The sequence below is a fragment of the Bos indicus genome, chromosome 12 (assembly GCF_029378745.1).
Source record: "Bos indicus isolate NIAB-ARS_2022 breed Sahiwal x Tharparkar chromosome 12, NIAB-ARS_B.indTharparkar_mat_pri_1.0, whole genome shotgun sequence".
Taxonomy (NCBI): domain Eukaryota; kingdom Metazoa; phylum Chordata; class Mammalia; order Artiodactyla; family Bovidae; genus Bos; species Bos indicus.
The window spans coordinates 31,597,740-31,617,941 of record NC_091771.1 but is presented as its reverse complement, the minus strand read 5'-3'; the positions used below and the strand labels follow the sequence as shown (position 1 = coordinate 31,617,941).

General features: G+C 47.3%; 1 protein-coding gene across 1 annotated transcript in view; it reads right to left on the bottom strand.

The window, feature by feature from the left end:
* Positions 1-20,202, bottom strand: part of FLT1 (fms related receptor tyrosine kinase 1) — a 205,037-nt gene that overhangs the window by 46,608 nt on the left and 138,227 nt on the right. The window contains exon 15 of the mRNA XM_019971466.2: positions 14,375-14,506. Within this exon, the coding sequence (XP_019827025.2) occupies positions 14,375-14,506 (132 nt within the window). The remainder of the gene's footprint in view (positions 1-14,374; positions 14,507-20,202) is intronic.

The window sequence follows — 20,202 nt, the reverse complement described above, 5'->3', positions numbered from 1 at the left end:
AAGTGAGGCCAAGATCAAGTGAAACTTATTCCCTTTAGAAATGGTGAGGCAATTTCCTGGCAGGCCAGTGGTTCGATCCCTGGTTGGGGAACTAAAATCCTGCATGCTATGTTCCATGGCACCTCCTGCCCTGCACCGCACCGCCCCCCGCAACCCCCAAGACATGGTGATGTGGATGATGGTATTTTTTATTGAGCACTTACTATGCATCAAGTCCTCACACCTGCCTATGAAGCAGGGGAGCAAGAAATATCCCCATTTCATGGATAAAGGCTTCATTGGCGGTGGGCGGGGGAGCTCTTGGTTTATTTTAACTTAATTATTTGACTGTGCTGAGTTTTATTTGCAGCATCCGGGACCTTTGATCTTCCTTGTGGTGTGTGGGATCTTGTTCCCTGACCAGGGATCGAACCGGGGGCCCCTGCATTTTTTGAGCACAGAGTGAGCCACAGGACCACCAGGGAAGTCCCTGGGCTCTTTGTTTTAATTCAGTGAAGATGTACTGAATCCGACTCCAGGCAAGGAGATGGGTGGGTAACTCAGGGAAAGCTGTTGCTATCAGGAGCTCACTTACAACCCAACCAGGAGGCTTAAGGCAAATGGAAAGAAATGAGGTGCAGAAAGTTTGGAGGTTGAGGGAGAGGTGACACTTGAAATGGATCTTGACCTGCAGGGGTGAAGGCAGGGGAAGGCACTATAGGCAGAGGGAAGGTGTGAGTGATGACCCAGAACTGGGAAATGGTAGGGCTCTGATGGAGGTGGGACAAGAGGCAGGGAAAGAATTCTGAGCATCCCTGTGGTCTCAACTCAGTGCCTCGGGCAGCTGGAGCCACTGCAGCTTCTCTGCCCGGAACAGGAGCAAGTACACAAGCTAAAAACTGGAGCCTCTTTCCTCTTCCCCATTCAGCTCCCATGTACGAACAGTCCCTGTGGGCCACAGTCCCCGCCACGGTGTGTCTTCTCATCCGGAGGGGACTCTGACATTTCCTCTCTTTTCAGCCCACCCCCAGTTCCTGTTCATTCTGCTTCCATGGCTCATGAAATCCTCTCCTCCTGTCCTACCGCAGGATCACCACCTAAGTCAAGGCCCCTGCAGTACCCCTGAATGACCGCAGCAGCTTCCTAGCCAGCCTCGAGCCCCCAGTCTCTCCTCTGCTCAAGCCCACGAGATCTTGCCGAATCACAGATTCCATCCTGCTGTTCAGTCACTCAGTCATGTCTGACTCTTTGCAACCCTATGGACTGCAGCATGCCAGGCTTCCCTGTCCTTCATCATCTCCCAGAGTTTGCTCAAAATCATGTCCATTGAGTTGGTGATATCACCCAACCATCTCATCCTCAGCCGCCCCCTTCTCCTCCTGCCCTCAGTCTTTCCCAGCATCAGGGTCTTTTCCAGTGAGTCAGTTCTTCGCATCAGGTGGCCAAAGTATTGGAGCTTCAGCTTCAGCATCAGTGTTTCCAATGAATATTCAGGACTGATTTCCTTTAGCATTGACTGGTTTGAACTCCTTGCTGTCTAAGGGACTCTCAAGAGTCTTCTCCAACACCACAATTCGAAAATATTAATTCTTGAGTGCTCAGCCTTCTTTATGGTCCAACTCTTACATCTGTACATGACTACTGGAAAAACCACAGCTTTGACTGTATGGACCTTTATCAACAAAGTGATGGGGCTCCTTAAATTCCATCATTGCTGCCTACTCCCGGCACTGTCAGGAGAGAAACCCAAGCTCTTACATCCTGTCTGCCCAACCTCACCTGTTTCTTCATCTCCTGCTGCCCAACCATCCCCCCACATGCTCTACTTCAAAATACTTGTAGTTTCATAAATAGACCAGCCCTTCCAACTCTGTGCTTCTGCCTTCACTGTTTCTCTACCAGGATATCAACTTCCCAGGGGTGAGGTCACACCTTACTCGTTGTCCCCACTCACCAACTGAGTGGATAAGTCATACTTTGATTTGTCTCTAGAGAGTTTCATGAAGCTTTCAAAGGGTTCAGGCCAAATTCCCATTCTCGTATATTCACCCAATAAGCATATAGAACATCACCCAAGTGCCAGGCTCTGCCCTGGGGGCTGGAATGTGGTGGTAAATGAAGGGGCACGGAAAGGAGCTCATGGTCTGGTGTTCAGGTATGAACGGACAGGTGTGTTCAGAGCTCTGAGTGAAGCAGCAGTAGGCGGTTCTCTGGTTCACAGTCATGCCTCTGGTGCAGAGGACAGTGCCTGGCATGCGGTAGGCAGGCATCCTGAAAGTGTTGGTTGAATGAATGAGTGGACTTGGCTTCATTTGCTGCTCTGGCAGCTTGTGGTTATTCTTCCCTGGATCTCATGAGATGAACTGAGAAATTTCCAGGCATGACCCCCTCTTCTCTCAGTACGGGTCCTCTCGATGGGAAGACAATAAATGCAAGTTAATAAGTTTGGGTTTCCTTGGGTTTCCCAGGTGGCACTAGTGGTAAAGAATCCACCTGCAATGCTGGAGATGCAGAGATGCAGGTTCAATCCCTGGGTCGGGAAGATCTCCTAGAGGAGGAAATGGCAACCCACTCCAGTATTCTTGCCTGGAGAATCCCATGGACAGAGGAGTCTGGTGGGCTGCAGTCCAGGGGGTCACAAAGAGTTGGACAAGACTGAACAACTGAGCATGTATGAGCCCCTGAGGTGAGAGATTTAATGTTTCCTCTCAGTATTCTCACACACACACGTGTCTTTGCTTATGCTGCAGATATGTTTTATGTAACCAAAAACCAGACTGGGACCTGCTTGGGACACAGTGGCCTTTGGCTGCTGGAGGAGCCGAGAACATCTTGGGACTGAGCACAGTCTGCATACAGTCTCTGCAAGGACTGACCTCGAGAGACCCCGCTCACGGTGGGAACTTTCCCACTGCATTCCCAGGGGCAGGAAGTTGACCCCCGAAGTAATTCCACAGTCCTTACTCAGGCAGATTCCTTGCAGTGGGACTGAATGTGTCCGGGTGCACTTAGGCATTTAAGGAATCAGCTCATTAAAAACATCTTCGATGAACACTGGTTAGAAGGGAAAGGTCTATTTAATACTGTTACTGTTTTTTGAAAACTGAACTCATTTTGTGAGACCTGGTATCCAGGCTCTGCCTCTGTCTCGTCCGGTAACTTGATTTTCATCTTCGCTTGGAAAGTAACCATGAGGATCATCCGCTGTAGGTTGACCTAAGTCAGCAGCATCTCTTCCCATCCACTGTCGGCTGTGTTTTCAGGGGTCAGACATCCACACACTGGCCTGCCCTGGACCCAGCTTCACCTCGCTGGTGTCAGCTCATGAACATGGTGCATGAAACAGCCCAGCTGTACGTGGCGGGCGTAGGAGGCGGGGGAACATGGGTGGATTTGACAATAACAGGACTTAGAGCTGGATCTCAGGGCTGTCCCTCATGTCTGGTGGGTGTTAGAGCGCCGCATGGACGTGGCATGAGGATGTTTTTATATGGGATAAAGACAAGAAGGTGGCTGATTCAAAGAGGTCAGGTATTTGTACCTCTTATTTCAGATTGCGGACCGGGCTGCCCAGAACGTGCCATGTCAGTTACCCTCCCGGGCTTTGGCCCGTCCCTGCTGGGGTAGGATGGGCAGGCAGGGGAAGGGCTGAGTTCTGAAGGTGGCGTGTCTTTCTAGAGTCTGCAGAGCTGGGCTGTGTCCTGCCGTCCTGCCCTGAGCCTTTCTGACGGTGGTGGGCAGCGCTGTCTGCATGGGACTCAGGCTGTGTGACATGGCAGCATCATCCCGGCCGGGACACGTGGCTCTTTGTGGCCCCAGACCACCTGAGTGAACGGGCAGCAGAACTGGGTAGCTCAACTTATGCGGTGTAGCCGGGTGGTGCCTCCTAAGAAGTGAGGGCAACTCCCCAGCAAGCGGCCAGGGCCCCAGCCCCAGCCTGCCTTGACTCCAGAGAAGGAAGTCTTTCCCTGACCCTGCACACAGCTGTGAGTGCCAGGGACTCTGTGCGCCAGCCCCATCCCTAAAGTGTGGACGTGCCAACAGCACCCCACCTCACAGGGGAGATGGATAAAACTAGGTGTTATTTTGGAGGCTTCACTCTCTTTTCCTTTTAAAATATCCTCTTATTACTTCTTGTTTTTATTTATTTTTTATTTTCTTTTTGGCCATGCTATGTGGCATGTGGACTTCCCTGGTGGCTCAGATGGTAAAGAATCCGCCTGTAATGCGGGAGACACAGGTTTCATCCCGGGGTGGAGAAGATTCCCTGGAAAAGAGAATGGCTACCCACTCCAGTATTCTTGCCTTGAGAATTCCGTGACAGAGGAGTCTGGTGGGCTGTAGTCCATGGGGTCACAAAGAGTCAAACATGACTGAACGACTAACACACACACACACACACACACACAGCATGCAGAACATTAGTTCCCTGACCAGGCATTGAACCCATGCCCCCTGCGTTGGAAGCACAGAGTCTTAACCACTGGACCACCAGGGAAGTCCTCCTCTTGTTACTTTTTGTACTTCAAGCGCAACATAATTTTTTTCATCCAAATATATTATGTAAAACACAATTTGCTTTTCCTTCTAAAACTAATCAGACTTTGACCCAAGTACTGACCATTTTCTGTAAACCACTGAGTTACTTTCCCTGAGAAACTGGCCTAACATTCAGCATGGCTTAGGAGTTATTCTCTGGTTCTGGTGTTGTTTTAATTTGAGGGAACCATTCATGTCGGTTTATTGCCCATTATGCTATTGGGACATCAAGAGAAGGGTGTGTTTCTTATTCACTCTGCATCTCAAGCACTGGCCTAGTGAAAGACTCAATAAATGTTTATATATGGATAAAAAGAAAATCAATCAATGCACCTGAACCTGGCTGCCCATGGGAGTCAATCAAGCAAGGCTACACCTCCTTTAACCTAAAATTCAGTAACCAGTAATCCAGTTATCCTTATTGTATAATTTCTCTAAGGCTTATTGGACATTTAGATTGACTGTCATGCTGATTATGAGGGCTTCCCTGGTAGCACAACACAAAAGAATCTGCCTGCCAATAGCAGGAGAAGCAGGAGATGTGGGTTCGACCCCTGGGTTGGGAAGATCCCCTGGAGGAGGGCATGGCAACCCACTCCTGTACTCTTGCCTGGAGAATTCCATGGACAGAGGAGCCTGGTGGGCTTCAGTCCATGGGGTCGCACAGAGTTAGACATGACTGAAGTGACTGAGCACACACACATACACACACTTACTTTTAGGTATACATACGAATTGTGAAGCCTTATATGTATACTTGGAGAAGGCAATGGCACCCCACTCCAGTACTCTTGCCTGGAAAATCCCATGGATGGAGGAGCCTGGTAGGCTGCAGTCCATGGGGTCGCTAAGAGTTGGACACGACTGAGCGACTTCACTTTCACTTTTCACTTTCATGCATTGGAGAAGGAAATGGCAACCCACTCCAGTGTTCTTGCCTGGAGAATCCCAGGGACGGGGGAGCCTGGTGGACTGCCGTCTATGGGGTTGCACAGAGTTGGACACGACTGAAGCGACTTAGCAGCAGCATATGTATACTACATAATTTGGTATACAGACACCAACTTGGGAAGTGAGGTATGGACATACTGTATTTGGATTAAATTTGAAGTACATTTCAAGAGGAACTTTAGGTAAAGATACTTAAAACTGCAATTCTATCAGTTCTATAACACATTTTTATCACAGTAAGTTAAAGCCTTAGGTCAAATAGCAATTTTGTGGCCTGGAACACCATTTGTGTGACTTACTGGCTAAGTCTAGAAAAAGTATAATACAGCAAGTTTTGTTGAAATGGAATTCAATGTATCATATTAACAAATAAGGCGTGCATGCTAAGTTGCTTCAGTTGTGTCCAACTCTGTGTGACCCTCTGGACTGTAGCCTGCCATTCTCCTCATATGTTTGAGAAGCTTTTATCATATGCCATATGCACTGTTAAGTTTGTTAATCCTTCCAGCAACCCTGTATGGTTGGCATGCCATAACTCACACCCATTTTGCAGATGAGCAAACTGAGGCTCCAGGAGGGAAATCATCTGTCCAGGGTTGCATGGCTCGTGGGCAGGGACACACCTGACTTCAGAACGGGGCCTCTTCCCCACCAGGTGGAGGGGCGGGCGAGCGGAATGGTTAAATAGGGACCCAGTTCTCAGTGCCGCCACTTCCCAGCTTTGTAACCCTGGACAGAGTCCTCACCCTCTTGGGGCCTCAGATTCTCACTTGTAAATAGAAAAGAAAACCCTCCTTGGATTGTTACAAACGCGAAGAAGACTGATGCATATTACGTGCTTAAAATGGTGCACTGCACGGTCAACAAGTGTGAGATGTTCTCACTGAATTCCAGCACCATTTTTTGCATTCTCGATCAAGGCCAGCTTTCTGTCATTGTTTAGGTTTCAGTACAAAGGCATGCACAGCCTGCCCCCAGCCCTCCAGGGTAAAATCGGGGAGCTGCCAGCTCAACTGTCTCCCTCCTCTCCTGGGGAAACCCATGAGAGGAGTGACACCAGTCACCAACATCTCCGTGTGAATTAGTTTATCACACCCTTCCTAGTGCCAGGAGAGCCAGGGCAGAGAGCTGTGTCAGAGGAGGCTCAGAAGGATGGCTGGGGGGGAGAAGGATAGAGGGGAGAGGCTAGTCCCTAAGACGAGTCTGTTCCAACCTTTTCCTTCTCTTTACATTTGGGACTTTGTTAAGGAACGTAGCGTATCCTTCGTGCCGTGTGTGTCCTTTCCTGAAATGTGTCACTGAGGGGTTATTGTGGCACAAAATTCACAAACCACACCTGTTTGCATCCATCAGTCATCCTCAAAAAATGTTACAGGGGCTTCCCTGGTGGTCCAGTGGTTAAGAATCCACCTTGCGAGGCGGGGGATGTGGGTTTGATTACTCGTCAGGGAACTAAGATCCCACATGCTCTAGAGCAAGTACTGAGCTCCCTGTGCTGCAAAGAAGACCTGACACAAGCCCCCAAAATAAATAAGCTTTTAACAAATGTTAAAAATGGTAGCTATTCTTCAAGTTGTTTTCTCTTGCATAATTACAAATGCTATTATTATGCTTTGCTATTATTTCAATAGCAAAGCCTAAATGTGTTAGAAGAATGTGTGTATATGTATATTGGGTTGGCCAAAAAGTTCAAGTTTTTCAGTGACACTGTATAAGAACCTGAATGAATTTTTTTGGCCAACCCAACACATATACACATACATATATGTATATCGATATAGTGGTTATTACTTAGAGTAATAAAATACAGTTTATTTTAAATCCTCAGATGAAAATGTGCCCCCCTTGCATTGTAACAGTCCCCTTGAGTTCCATGGACTATGGAGGGCTGTTAATTTCAGAAACTATTCTGGTTAGTAACAGTTTTGTTGCTGTTGTTTTTAATATTAGCACTTCCCCTTTGAGCTCTCCACATGTGCTTCTGGGCAGTCCAAACCAAACAAGACCTGTGATTATTTAAAGAAGCCACTTTGATTCCCCAGTCCACTCATCCTTTTCAGATACAAAAATAACACATTGTTTTATCTAGGAGTATAAGAATCCTTTTTCAAAGGAAATAAAAAGAGCAGACAGTTTCCTTCCTGGCTAATGCGTGAACCTCTTTCAATCTGTTAAACATAGCCACAGACACAACTTATTTGCCCGGCTTCACTTCCTAAACTCAACCTGACAAGATACAGGTCAGGGGGAGGGTCTAGGTTGCATATATTAGGAAGCCAAGTCTGCAGCTTGATGCACCTAATTCATAGCCACCAGAGAGAGAAGCAGTGATTTAGACTCCAGACGCAAGAATCTCATTTCACTGATGAAATTACTAAGCAGGTACCGCCTTTAATTGTTCTGAACAGCATCCAAGGATCAAAAAAATTTTTTTTTCAAGGATCAGATTTTTATTCCATGAGCCCAGAGTACTTCTAGTCAAGATATTGCATCTAATTTGTAAGGTCCACATAGTATCAACTTTCAGAAATTCTTCCTATTCAAGATTATCTTCTTCTAGGGAGCTGAAACCTGCCTCCTTGAAACGTTGCCACCATCTCCCTCTCTTGGTTCTGCTGCTCTTTTCTGGAGTGTTAAAGGGTAAGGCCAGTGTCTCCTCTGTCTGATAATGCCTTAAATATTTGCAGAAAACAGTCGTGTCACCCCCTCTCTCCAAGTTGACTCATTTTTAGACTAAACATCCTCCTTTCCTTGTGCTGTCTTATCATTACCCTATAAGGATATGGCTTCATCTGTTTATGCTTCTCTTAGAAATGGGTATGGATATTTCAGGTGTGGTTTGATGATGGCTGATCAGGTAATTTCTCAGCTAACCATGATTTTTCAGCAGAGAGGCTAGATACAGCAGTCACTCTGAGAGCAGGAAAAAAGCTGCAAAAGAGAGCAAAGGAGGAGGAAAGAGAACTATAAAAAGCAAACATAAGGACTCAAAAAAGCATGGCTGTTGGGGGCAATTAGGGTGAAAGTAAGGAGCCATGTACAAAGTAGCTGCAGCTACCTTGCAAATTACACCATTTCTCTAAGTGATATTGAAGACTGATGCCTCATGAGGAAAAAGAGGTCATGAATCAAAAGGACCAATTCCTCCGGGTATGGGAGGAATCAGTTCTGACCCCACCAAAAGGATAAATGATTTGCATCAACTCTCCCCCTGAAATTATCTAAAACAACTGGATATTTTAAAAAATCTTCATAAAAGTTTAAAGCAATCTGACATAACAGGCCAAACTATGCATGAAAGTGGGAATGAAGTAGGGCTGAGGAAGATTGGGAAGGCATTTATACTCTGAGGGTTTTTACAGACCCTTATAAATAGCAGATTCAGTTTTCATGGCTTCCCAGAGTGTGGGGGACTGGAAACGAAACTCAGGGTCCTCACAGGGGAGGGATATCTTGTGGAAAATCACTGCAGATGGTGACTGCAGCCATGAAATTAAAAGACGCTTACTCCTTAGAAGGAAAGTTATGACCAACCTAGATAGCATATTCAAAAGCAGAGACATTACTTTGCCAACAAAGGTCTGTATAGTCAAGGCTATGGTTTTTCCTGTGGTCATGTATGGATGTGAGAGTTGGACTGTGAAGAAGGCTGAGTGCCAAAGAATTGATGCTTTTGAACTGTGGTGCTGGAGAAGACTCTTGAGAGTCCCTTGGACTGCAAGGAGATTCAACCAGTCCATTCTGAAGGAGATCAGCCCTGGAATTTCTTTGGAAGGACTGATGCTGAAGCTGAAACTTCAGTACTTTGGCCACCTCATGTGAAGAGTTGACTCATTGGAAAAGACTCTGATGCTGGGAGGGATTGGGGGCAGGAGGGGAAGGGGACGACGGAGGATGAGATGGCTGGATGGCATCACTGACTCGATGGACGTGAGTCGGAGTGAACTCCGGGAGTTGTTGATGGACAGGGAGGCTTGGCATGCTGCGATTCATGGGGTCGCAAAGAGTCGGACATGACTGAGCGACTGAACTGAACTGAAGCCTGGCATGCCAGAAAGCAACCCCCCTCAGGGTAAAAGTAAAGTTACCTACCTCTAAATGAGAACTGACTGCATAAACAAAAATAATACTACGTGGCTATAAGCAGATGGGATTAGCAGATGCAAACTATTACATGTAGAATGGATAAACAACAAGGTCCTACTGTATAGCACAGGGAAATATATTTAATATTCTGTGATAAAGCATAATGGAAAGAACGTGAAAAAGAATGTGTGTCTATGTATAACTGAATCACTTTGCCGTATAGTAGGAATTAACATAATATTGTAAATCAACTGTACTTCAACAGAATAAAATGTTTTAAAAAGTAACCAGTTTCTCACAGAAGTCAATGGACTAGTCAATAGGAACTGTTGAGAATTATTTAGACTTTGTCATTGCCAAGGGTAATATGGATGTGGGAGGTCCAGAATTACTCATAACTCACTGCCTTCTTTCCTGCCTCATTCACTTGGCTAATCCAACATCCTGCAAGGCTTCGTTCAGAGGTCAAGTCACTCTCCCTATCACTTGCAGCCTCTATGAAGTCCGTTAGCCCTTATCAGCGGCATTGTGTAGTATGTTTACTACTGATTAGTGTTTCTATTTTACCTGTAGGAGGAGCTCAAAATGTCTATTGATCTGGTTCTCCTGGTTTCATGTCCCCCTTAATTGCCTTTCAATGAGGTTTTCAAAGCACATGGAGCTTAGCGAGCATTTCTCAAAAGCCCATATCCTGCATGAAAGTGAAAGTGTTAGTCACTCAGTAGAGTCCAACACTTTGTGACCCCCTGGACTGTAGCCCGCCAGGCCCCTCTGTCCACGGGATTCTCCAGGCAAAAATACTGGAGTGGGTAGCTGTTCCCTTCTCCAGGGGATCTTCCCGACCAGGGATTGAACCAGGTCTTCCGCATTGCAGGCAGATTCTTTACTGTTTGAGCTACCAAGGAAGACCTCATATCCTGCACAGTCCTGAGCAAATAGATAAGCTGTTGAGTTAACAGCTAATTAAATTTGGCTCCTCTCTGTTGCCCTCAACAGTATAGTGATGTATTTCTATAGCCTGCCGGGCTATAGTCCATGGGGTTGCAAAAGAGTCAGACGTGCTGAGCAACTTTCACTTCACTAGGATTACTATATATAAAATTACTATATATAAAATATATATAAAATTACTATATATAAAATTACTATGTACACACCAAGGACCCACTATGTAGCACAGGGATCTATTCTCAGTATCTTATAATAACCTGTCATGGAAAAGAATCTGAAAAAGAATATATATATAGAGAGAGAACTGAATCAGTTTGCTGTTTACTTGAAACTAACACAATGTTGTGAATTGAGTGGACAGCAATAAAAATGAAGAATAAAAGGTGAGAGTAGGATTGTCTGGAGGAGAACAAGCGGGGAAGGGAGGCTGTTCAGACCGAAGGAGAACGATGTGTAAGGGCAGAGGACCAGGGGCGAGGGGGTGTGTTCTGGTTTAGTCCAGCTGAGGGGCTGCGGCGTGGGGAGGGTGATGAGAGCTGAGACTGGAGGAGGACCTGATGCACAGGGATGAGGAGAATGGTGACCAGAAACCCCTGCAGGATCTGAAGCAGGGGAGAAACATGTCAAAGATCAGTCATTTAACACTACTCTGTATAAAGTAGATAACCAATAAGGACCTGCTGTATGGCATGGGGAACTCTGCTCCATACTCTATAATGGCTTGTCTGGGAATAGAATCTAAGAGTGAGTATGTGTAACTGATTCACTCAGCTGTACATCTAAAACTAACGCACTTGTAATCAACTATACTCTAATAAAAAATTTTTTTACAAAGATGAGTCCTGTAAAAAGATGACTCTAGACTTGGGCATGGATTGGAGGAGGGCGAAAGAAGAAGGAGGAATGCTGTCTGAGAGGGAAGGGATGATGTGCACAGACGACAGGGGTCAGTTCAGCTGAATGGCAGCTGTGGGCCATTCAACAAAAATCACTTCCCGTTTCCTCAACAGTGAATGATCCAGGTTGATAGAAACTTGGAGATGACCACATTGCCTGACTTTGCTGAAAAGCATGACATTCGTGGGAGGAGGAATCGGGGGAAGCCATCTAGAAGTGGGGAGACAGGACAAGAAGGAGCAGGGTGGGGCTGGAGAAGTCCACGGGCTCAGTTTCACCCTAAGGCCTTGCAGACAAGCTCCTGGGGTGCTTTGGGAGAATGGAAACCTTCCTTCTGCAGTTTGCAAAGACCTAGACTCAAGTAAGTCCTGGCCATGCTGCATGTTCATGGTACAACTTTGGACCAGCAATTTAATCTCTTCAAGTCTCCATCTTCTTATCTTTAGACCGAGCATAATACTCCTTCTTTGGATTCTCCTGAAGTTCGTGGGATTCAGTTTGTCAAGTGTCTCGCCTGGTGCCTGCACATAAAGGTACTAAATAAAAGTACTAAGTAAATACCAGTCTGCTACTAAGTGCTGGGGAGGGAATGCAGACAATTGGTTGACACAGCTCCTGCCTCAAAAAGCTTGTGATTCAGTAGCAAAGAGACGCATGTGCTCAGTCAGTATCTGACCCTCTGTCCATGGGATTCTCCAGGCAGGAATACTGGAGTGGGTTGCCATGCCCTCCTTCAGGGGATCTTCCCGACCCGGCATTGAACTTGCATGTCCTGCACTGGCAGGTGTATTCTTTACCCCTGAGCCACCAGGCAAGCCCCCAAAGAGAAGCATATCGATTCCTAACTATTCATGAAAGGAAGACTAGAGTAAGTTCTGATTCAAGTTTCTTCATTGAAGAAAAATGGTGTGGGTGAGGGGAGAAAAGGACGTATATCTGACTCAGCTTTCATCCCGGAGGATGTAACAGAGCAGAAAGCATCTAAACTGGCCCTAGAGAATAAGGAGGATTCGCCTGAAACAGGGAGGCGCCTGGAGAGAAGGCATTCCAGGCTGCATTAACTCAGTTAACCCAGGCCATGCCTAGCCTTCTGCTGTGAGTCAGGCTGACTGATGGCCAGAACCCTGGCTCATCAGCCCCCGATCCGACCTGGGGCTCCACAGTGCCCCTGCTCTGGCCAGAGCTGCAGAAGGGGTGCCAGCAGACTGAGGCAGCTAGAAGAGTGGTGGTCACGGCCAGTGGGTGGGACAGAGTCAGCGATGTCATGAAGCAGTGGGGCTTCTAGGAAACTCAGAGCAGCCTGGCAGAAGAGGGGAAGGGTCAGGAAGTGGTCGTCTACGAACTTGCGTAAATATCTCTGCTTCAGGCAAGGGCTTCTCCCAACCCATCAGAGCCCAGGATTGAGGATCAGGGAGACCCCCTCACTCTCTGGAGGCACCCCCTTCTCAGATCTCCACCCCACCCTCCCTGATGCAGTCTGGGGTCCTTGTTAAAGTATCAATGAACAGTCCTTTACAGAAGGAGGTATTAAAGAGAGAGGTACCCTTGATGCATTATCTCCATGTGTAAGCAAATGAGTTGATACTTTAAAACCAGGATGACTGGGGAGACAAATAGGACCATTACTTAAAGGGTTTGGGAAATGCTACCCTCGACTTTTTTCTGAAACTGTAAATTGGTAGTTTCAGATTTTTCAGGAGACTCTCCAGGATCATTTCCTTGTGAGAGACTGGGACTAATGGGTTCCCTGGTGGTCTAGGGTTAGGATTCAGTGTTTTAAACGGCCATGGCCTGGGTTCAGTCCCTGGTCAGGGAACTGAGATATGGAAAGCCTCAAGGTGCAGCCAAAAAAAAGAAAAAAGAATGGGGATGATAAATTCTCAGTTACCATCTTTAAGTAGTGTAGTTTCCAGGGCAGAAAAGTTGATGAATTTTGCCTTTTCCCTTAGTTCCTCCTTAGGAAATTCTTATATACTCTGAAGTCTCCTTGGGAGCATTTGCGAAATAGGCTGCTGAACGACATGTGAAACCTCAGTGAGTCATAGATGTGTACACCCTAGAGGTGCCAATTTGAAGACTTTATGATGCTGTAAATGTCATGTTTTTGGGCGATTCTTGGCAGTGGAGAATTAAAATTGAGGTCTAATCTCTTTTCTGAATGGAAGCCACGTGGCCAAAGCCCAGGCTAGGATGTGGCCTTTTTGGGTTTTGCTGCTCAACAGAGCTGTTTGAGGAAGCCTGTGGAATACTTTTCTTCATTGTGGTCTGTTTACCATGTGTGGCTTCTCTCTGATCATATTTTGCAGCCTGTGCTGTGCTCAAGTCGTGTCTGACTCTTTGCGACACCATGGACTGTAGCCCACTAGGCTCCTCTGTCCATGGGATTTTCCAGGCAAGACTACTGGAGTGGGTTGCCATGCCCTTCTCCAGGGGATCATCCTAACCCAGGGATCGAACCTGGGTCTCTTGCATTGCAGTGGGGTTCTTTACCACTGCACCGCCTGGGACACCCAGTGTGCAGCCTATTTCATGTTAAAAACAGGCTTATGACAACACGGGGAAGAGCCAGTGTATGTGTAACTGAATGGGAGTGGGAAAAGAATGAATAATTTCCAGCATATGTGTTTTTTTTCCCTCTCTCTCTCTATGCCTGGCTTCTGTCTTCTTGGATTTCTTTCTCACAGGCATGGCCACTCTGGCCATTCTCTGTCATGGCTCTGGCATTGACAAGCTCTCCCATCTTCCAGGGTCTACTTTCTCCCGGAGCCTGTGTTCTGACGGCGGCCTCTTTCCAGGGTGGCCGGCCTGTGTCCTCCTCCTTGGCCTTGCGGGGAGGGACCAGACAGGCTAGCCCAGTGGGACGGGGATGGGAGAAGGAAGTCGGGGAAAGGAACATACTGGAGGGACAGCGGGGGATTGGGAGTTGGCAAGTTCACCAAACGGGGAAGCAGGTGTCTGGGCAGCTGTTTACCTTGCACAGTGAGGTGGGCCGAGCTCTCTGCCGAGCCCTTCAGGTTGCTGGCTTTGCAGTGATACACGCCTGCATCCTCTTCCGTGACTCTCTCGATAAACAGTGTGCTGCTTCCCGGTCCTAAAATAATTCCTGGGGAGTGAGAGATGTTTACATTAGTGGGCCTGGATGACAGAGAAAACAGCCACGTGTGTGACACAACCCTCTTCCTATCTTTATGCCTTCGGATGAGGAAATCCAAGCTCTGCTTCACCTGGGCCAGCGCTGCTTATTTGGTCTTGTCCAGGCTGTCTCGTGGCACCTTCTGGAGCTCTGAGCCCCTACTTTGGAGATGCAGGTCTGACCCAGGCCAGAGAGAAAGATGGGGCAGCTGCCTGAACCTTGGAAGAGCACATGTCAAGGAAGTGTGTGTGTGTGTTACTTGCTCAGTCGTGTCCGACTCTTTGCAACCCTATAGACTGTGGCCCACCAGACTCCTCTGTCCATGGGATTTCCCAGGCAAGAATACTGGAATGGGTTGCCATATCCTCCTCCAGGGGATCTTCCCGATCTAGCGATTGAACCCAGGGCTCCCGCATTGCAGGCGGATTCTTTACTACTAGTGCCACCTGGGGAGCCCCAAAGAAGGAGTATATCGAATAATAATAATAGCAATTGTTGTTCAGTTGCTCAGTCATGTCTGACTCTTTGCGACCCCATGAACTGCAGCAAGCCAGGCTCCTCTGTCTTCCACTATCTCCTAGAGTTTGCTCAAATTCATATCCATTGAGTCGGTGATGCTAACTATCTCATCCTCTGCCACCTTTTTCTCCTTTTGACTGATAACAACAACCATTTCCTCAATGTCTGCTGTGTGCCAGGCAAGACTGAGACCCCATTCCTGTCTTTTTTTACATTGGAGGGTAATTGCTTTACAGTGTTGTGCTGGTTTCTGCCATGCATCAGTGTGAATCAGCTCTAAGTATACATATATCCCCTCCCTTTGGGGCCTCCCTCCCAGTCCCCATTGCTGTCTTGGCAATCATCCTGTAAGGGGTTATTGTCTCCTTCTTACAAATGCGGTAAGCTGCGCTTCAGGGAGGTTAAGGAACTCAACTGAGAGCGTGCAGTCGGACGGAAGGCACACCTGTGGCTCAGGGGTCACAGCCAGGCCTATTTCATGGTCACGGTGGTGAAGAGCGTGGGCTGGGCTTTGAACGAGGCTTCACCACCTGCAGCTTGTCCCTTTAGGCCAGTTACTTCACCTTTCTGTTTCCGTGTCCTTCGCCTTAAGGTGACAGTGAAAACAGCTCCTACTTGATAATGGAAAAATGGATAGCAAGTGCCCAGCACACAGTAGGTGCTCGGTAAATGCAAGTTGAAGTGTTACTGTGGAGCGGGTGTGAAGGAGGGGGATCCAGCTTCCAGACCCAGTTGCTTCAGTACCAAGTCCTGTCACCCTGTGTTTGAGTACTGATGCTTAGTCTGAGGCTGAGACTGGATGGTGGGAAGGGGCAGACTAAGGGGTGGCGTCTGCTGAGGGACAGTTAACTCATACCAGGCACAACACACATTCACACACACTCTCTCTCAGACACACACACACACACCAGCAAACAGAAAATGTTTGAGTGAGAATCAATACATGTAGCATAGCAGAGCCAATTAAATGCAAAGTCTGGGCAGGGAGGAGCTCATTAAGAACAGGGAAGTCAGAGGCAGCACGGAGGTGGTGGGCTTTGGGTTAAGGTCTAAACCATTATCAGAGGTGATGGGAAAAAGAGGGGGCATTGAGAAGAAGCAGGACCCTGGAATGAACATGTGCTGAGTGCTGGTTCTGGAATAAATTGGGCCTGACCAGACCAGAGGCTGTATTTTGTTAGCTGAAATAGTTTGTATTCTCCTGATTATAAAGAATAACATTCGATACAGAAAACTTGAGAAATATATTGGAAAGCATAAAGAATATAAAAATACAAACAAACCTATGGTCTCACTCCCAGTCAATTGTCCTTTTATTTTTTTTTTGCCATACCAAGCAGTATGTGGGATCTTTATTTCCCAACCAGGGATTGAACCTGTGCCCCCTGCATTGGGAGCACAGAGTCTCAACCACTGGATCACCAGGAAGTCCCCCTTTAGTCTTTTTCAAGTGGCCTTTTTACACAGCTTGTTTATTGACATCATATTTTAAGCTTGAGCTTCCCAGATGGCACTAGTGGTAAAGAACCCACCTGCCAATGCAGGAGATGCAAGAGACATGGGTTCAATCCCTGGGTGGGGAGGATCCCCGGGTTTAGGAAATTGCAACCCATTCCAGTATTCTTGCCTGGAAAACTCTATGGACAGAGGAGCCTGGCGGGCTACAGGGCCAGTCGGTGGAGTCACCAAAGAATCAGACACAACTCAGCATCTAAAGAACAGGTGCTACACACTAGTCCACACGCTGGCAGTACAAGGATAAGCGGCAAATCAGTCCTTGCCTGCTCGGGGCTTCAGTTACACTTCGGGAGAAGCACAAACAAAGAATGTCATTTCAAGTGGCCATGAAGTTTGTGAAGAAAATGAGCCAGGTTAAGGAGGGCCACAGGTTAAGGAGGGTGAGGAAGCTATCTTAGGCGGGCTGTTTGAGCAGAGACCAGGGAGGTGGGCTAGCGTGAACCAGGTGAAGACATGGAAAAGGGCATTTCAGGGACAGGAAATTGAAAGCCCGTGGGGGCAGGAAGGAGCTTGTTTAGGGAAAGACACGGTGGCTTTGTTCTGGAGCGATTGTGGTTGTTTTTACAATTAAGCAATTTAATTTTTAATTTAAGTAACGTTTAATTTTAAGTGATTATTTGGGTTGCCCTGGCTCTTCGTCGCCATATGCAGGCTTTCTCTAGTTGCAGGAGCGGGGGCTACTCTCTAGTCGCAGTGTGCGGACTTCTCACTGTGCTGGTTTCTCTGGTTTCAGAGCACGGGCCCTAGGGTGCTCAGGCTTCAGTAGCTGTGGTACACAGGCTTAGTTGCTCCACAGCCTGTGGGATCTTCCCAGACCAGGTATCGAACCCAGGTACCCTGCACTGGCAGGCAGATTCGTACCCACTGTACCACCAGGGGAAATGCCTGGAGCAACTGTGTTTGTTGGAAGTGGTAGGAACTGGTGGTATCAGGGATCTTTGTGAAGGCTTGCTAATGGGTTAGCATGTGGTACTTGAAATGCCAAGTCATAAATGTGTGACTTCAAGGCTGATGGTTTGAACAACTGTGAGGATAGTGGTACCTATCCTGGGGGGGAGCAGGTTTGAGGAAGAAAAATTGAGAGTCCTGTCTTGTGAGAGGCCCACAGCACATCCCAAAGGAGGTTTCACTGGGGCCCAGGGAAGAGGTCAGAGTTGGTTGTTCAGTCGCTCAGTTGTGTCTGACTCTGCTACCGACTGCAGCACGCCAGGCTTCCCTGTTCTTCACTATCTCCCGGGGTTTGCTCAGATTCATGTCCATTGAGTCGGTGAGGCCATCCAACCATCTCATCCTCTGTCGCCCCCTTCTCCTCCTGCCTTCAGTCTTTCCCAGCATCAGGGAGGTCAGGTTACAGCCGGCTAAGTGGAATCAACATTTGGGAAGCAGGGACAGCCAGGGGGATGGAAACAAAGCTCATGGGAAGTGAGTCCGGCCGCTCTGAAGCTGGAGCCCCAGGAAATTAGAGGAAGAGGAAGCAGCAGAGGCTTAGAAGAAGTCGCCCAGGAGGTTGCAAGAAAAGAGGAGAGCCTAAGTCCTAGATCCGAGGAGAGAGCTCACAGAGGAGAACAGGGATCTGCTGCATTCAGAGCAGCTGAGAAACTAGGAAGATAGAGATGGGAGATAACGAACTGCTGGACTTGACAATGAGCTGCTTCAGTGACGTTTGGCAGAAGCGTGATGACTTAGAGAATAGGAGGTGATGGAGGAGAGATGGGGGTGCAGGTTAACTTTTCAGGGAGTGTGCCAGAGACCTACATGAGGTCAAGGAGTGAATTCTTGTTTGAAATGTGAAATTTTATAGCATGTTCATGTGCTGATAGGAATAATCTGGGAGGGAAGAAAGGAGGGAGGAAAAGATACTGAGGGAGAAAGAGGAGAGAGGAGGAGAGAGGACACAGAAGGAACAATGCCAGGAGAAGTGAGAGGGAATGGAACTCAGCGGCCAAACTGACCTTGGGCAGGAATCCGGAGAGCTCAGGATGGGACAGGTAGATCCGACAATTTGGTGATACATTTTCTCAGTAAACAAGAGGTACTCATCGGTTGAAATTGAGGAGGAGGAAGGAATTTTGGAAGTTTGAAGCAAGAGAAGAAGGTGTGAAATAGGGTGCTGGCAGAGAAAGAAAACAAATCCAGTTGTGAAATGCTGTTAAGGTTTTCCTAATGCGTATACAGCTTTAAACATTGACCCCTCTGTGCATGTATCTTATTGGTTGGTATTAGGTTACATCTAATCACTCATGACTATAAACAATAGTGCAAGGACATTTTTAAGCATAAAGTTTTTTTTTTTTTTTTTTAATTTCAGATTATTTCCTTAGGCTAGATTTTTCAGAAACAGATCTATTAGGTCAAAGGCTCTTCATTCACATAATCAAGCTGCCTTCCCAAAACATTATTCCAGTTAACACTTGGGCCAGCAGAGGGTGAGAGACAATTTTATCACTTTCCTGCCAGGACTGAGCAGAAACATCTAAATAATACAAAACACAAAACTTTGTTGGTTTGATAGAGAAAAAATAAGTTGTCTTAATCTCTGTGTGTGTGTGTTTTGGAACATTCTTTCATGTGTTCCTTAGCCATTTTTATTTTCAAAGCACCTGTTTTGAGTCGTTGACTGGGAAGGTGAGTTCAGATGAAGGAGAGCTTTGAAATCCTGGCTGAGGAGTTCTCATTCATTGGAGAAGAAGAGGGTCACAAAGGCTTTTGAGGGAAATGACATGAGAGCTGTGTTTAAGGAAGTTTAGTCTAGAAGGAGAATGCAGGATGGACTGGAATGAGGAAAAAGTGGTATCTGGAAGTCCAGCTCACCAAGTGGTCATTCAGGCAAGGAACGATGAGGCTCTGAGTCTGGATGGTGGGAAAGGAAGTGGAGGGGAAGAAATGGAAGCAGACACTTTGCAGAAACAAGCCACAGGGATTGGTGCTTTACTGGATCCAGGAATAGACCAGGGATGAGTCCAAGGTGCTTCTGGAAAAAAAAACAGAGCTTTCCCCTGTAACCTTGGCTAGATCACTGAATCCCTTTGGGGCCATTTCCCCATCTGTGAAACAAACAAACAGAAAAACCCTCTGTTGTACCTACTCCATGGTATTTGCTATGAGAATCAGTAGAAATTATTTAAGTGAAAGCTTTGAAAAGTAAGGTATGGTGTAAGGGATGATCCCAGAAAGAGAAAGCATGGCTGGATGGTGGGTGGTCGGGGGAAAGGACGTCAGGAAGAGCAGCGAGCCGGTTACCCACGATTGTCTCCACTGCAGCTGACCTGCATCTCAACCAAGTTCCTATCACTCTGATCCCAAATTAAGGCTCAGGGCATGATCAAATAAAGCTAGAGGACTTGGACTGCACCCAAGGAGGCAGATGTGTAATTGGAGAGGTGAGAGGATGAAGCCAGAGATGCTGATGAGCTGACATCATCTGGCCCGGGTCCCTCTTCCCACCACGTGGAGGAGAGAAGGGGCGAGACAGTGTCCAAAGTCAACAAGCACAGCTCCTCTTTCTGGCTTGGCCGCACGCTGCATGACAGCAAAGGCAGGGACCTGGATGTGTGACCATCAGGCTCCGAAGCCTCATCGCACTGTTCTCCTCCTCTGTTCTCGCTTATTTCCCTTCTCACAAAAACAGG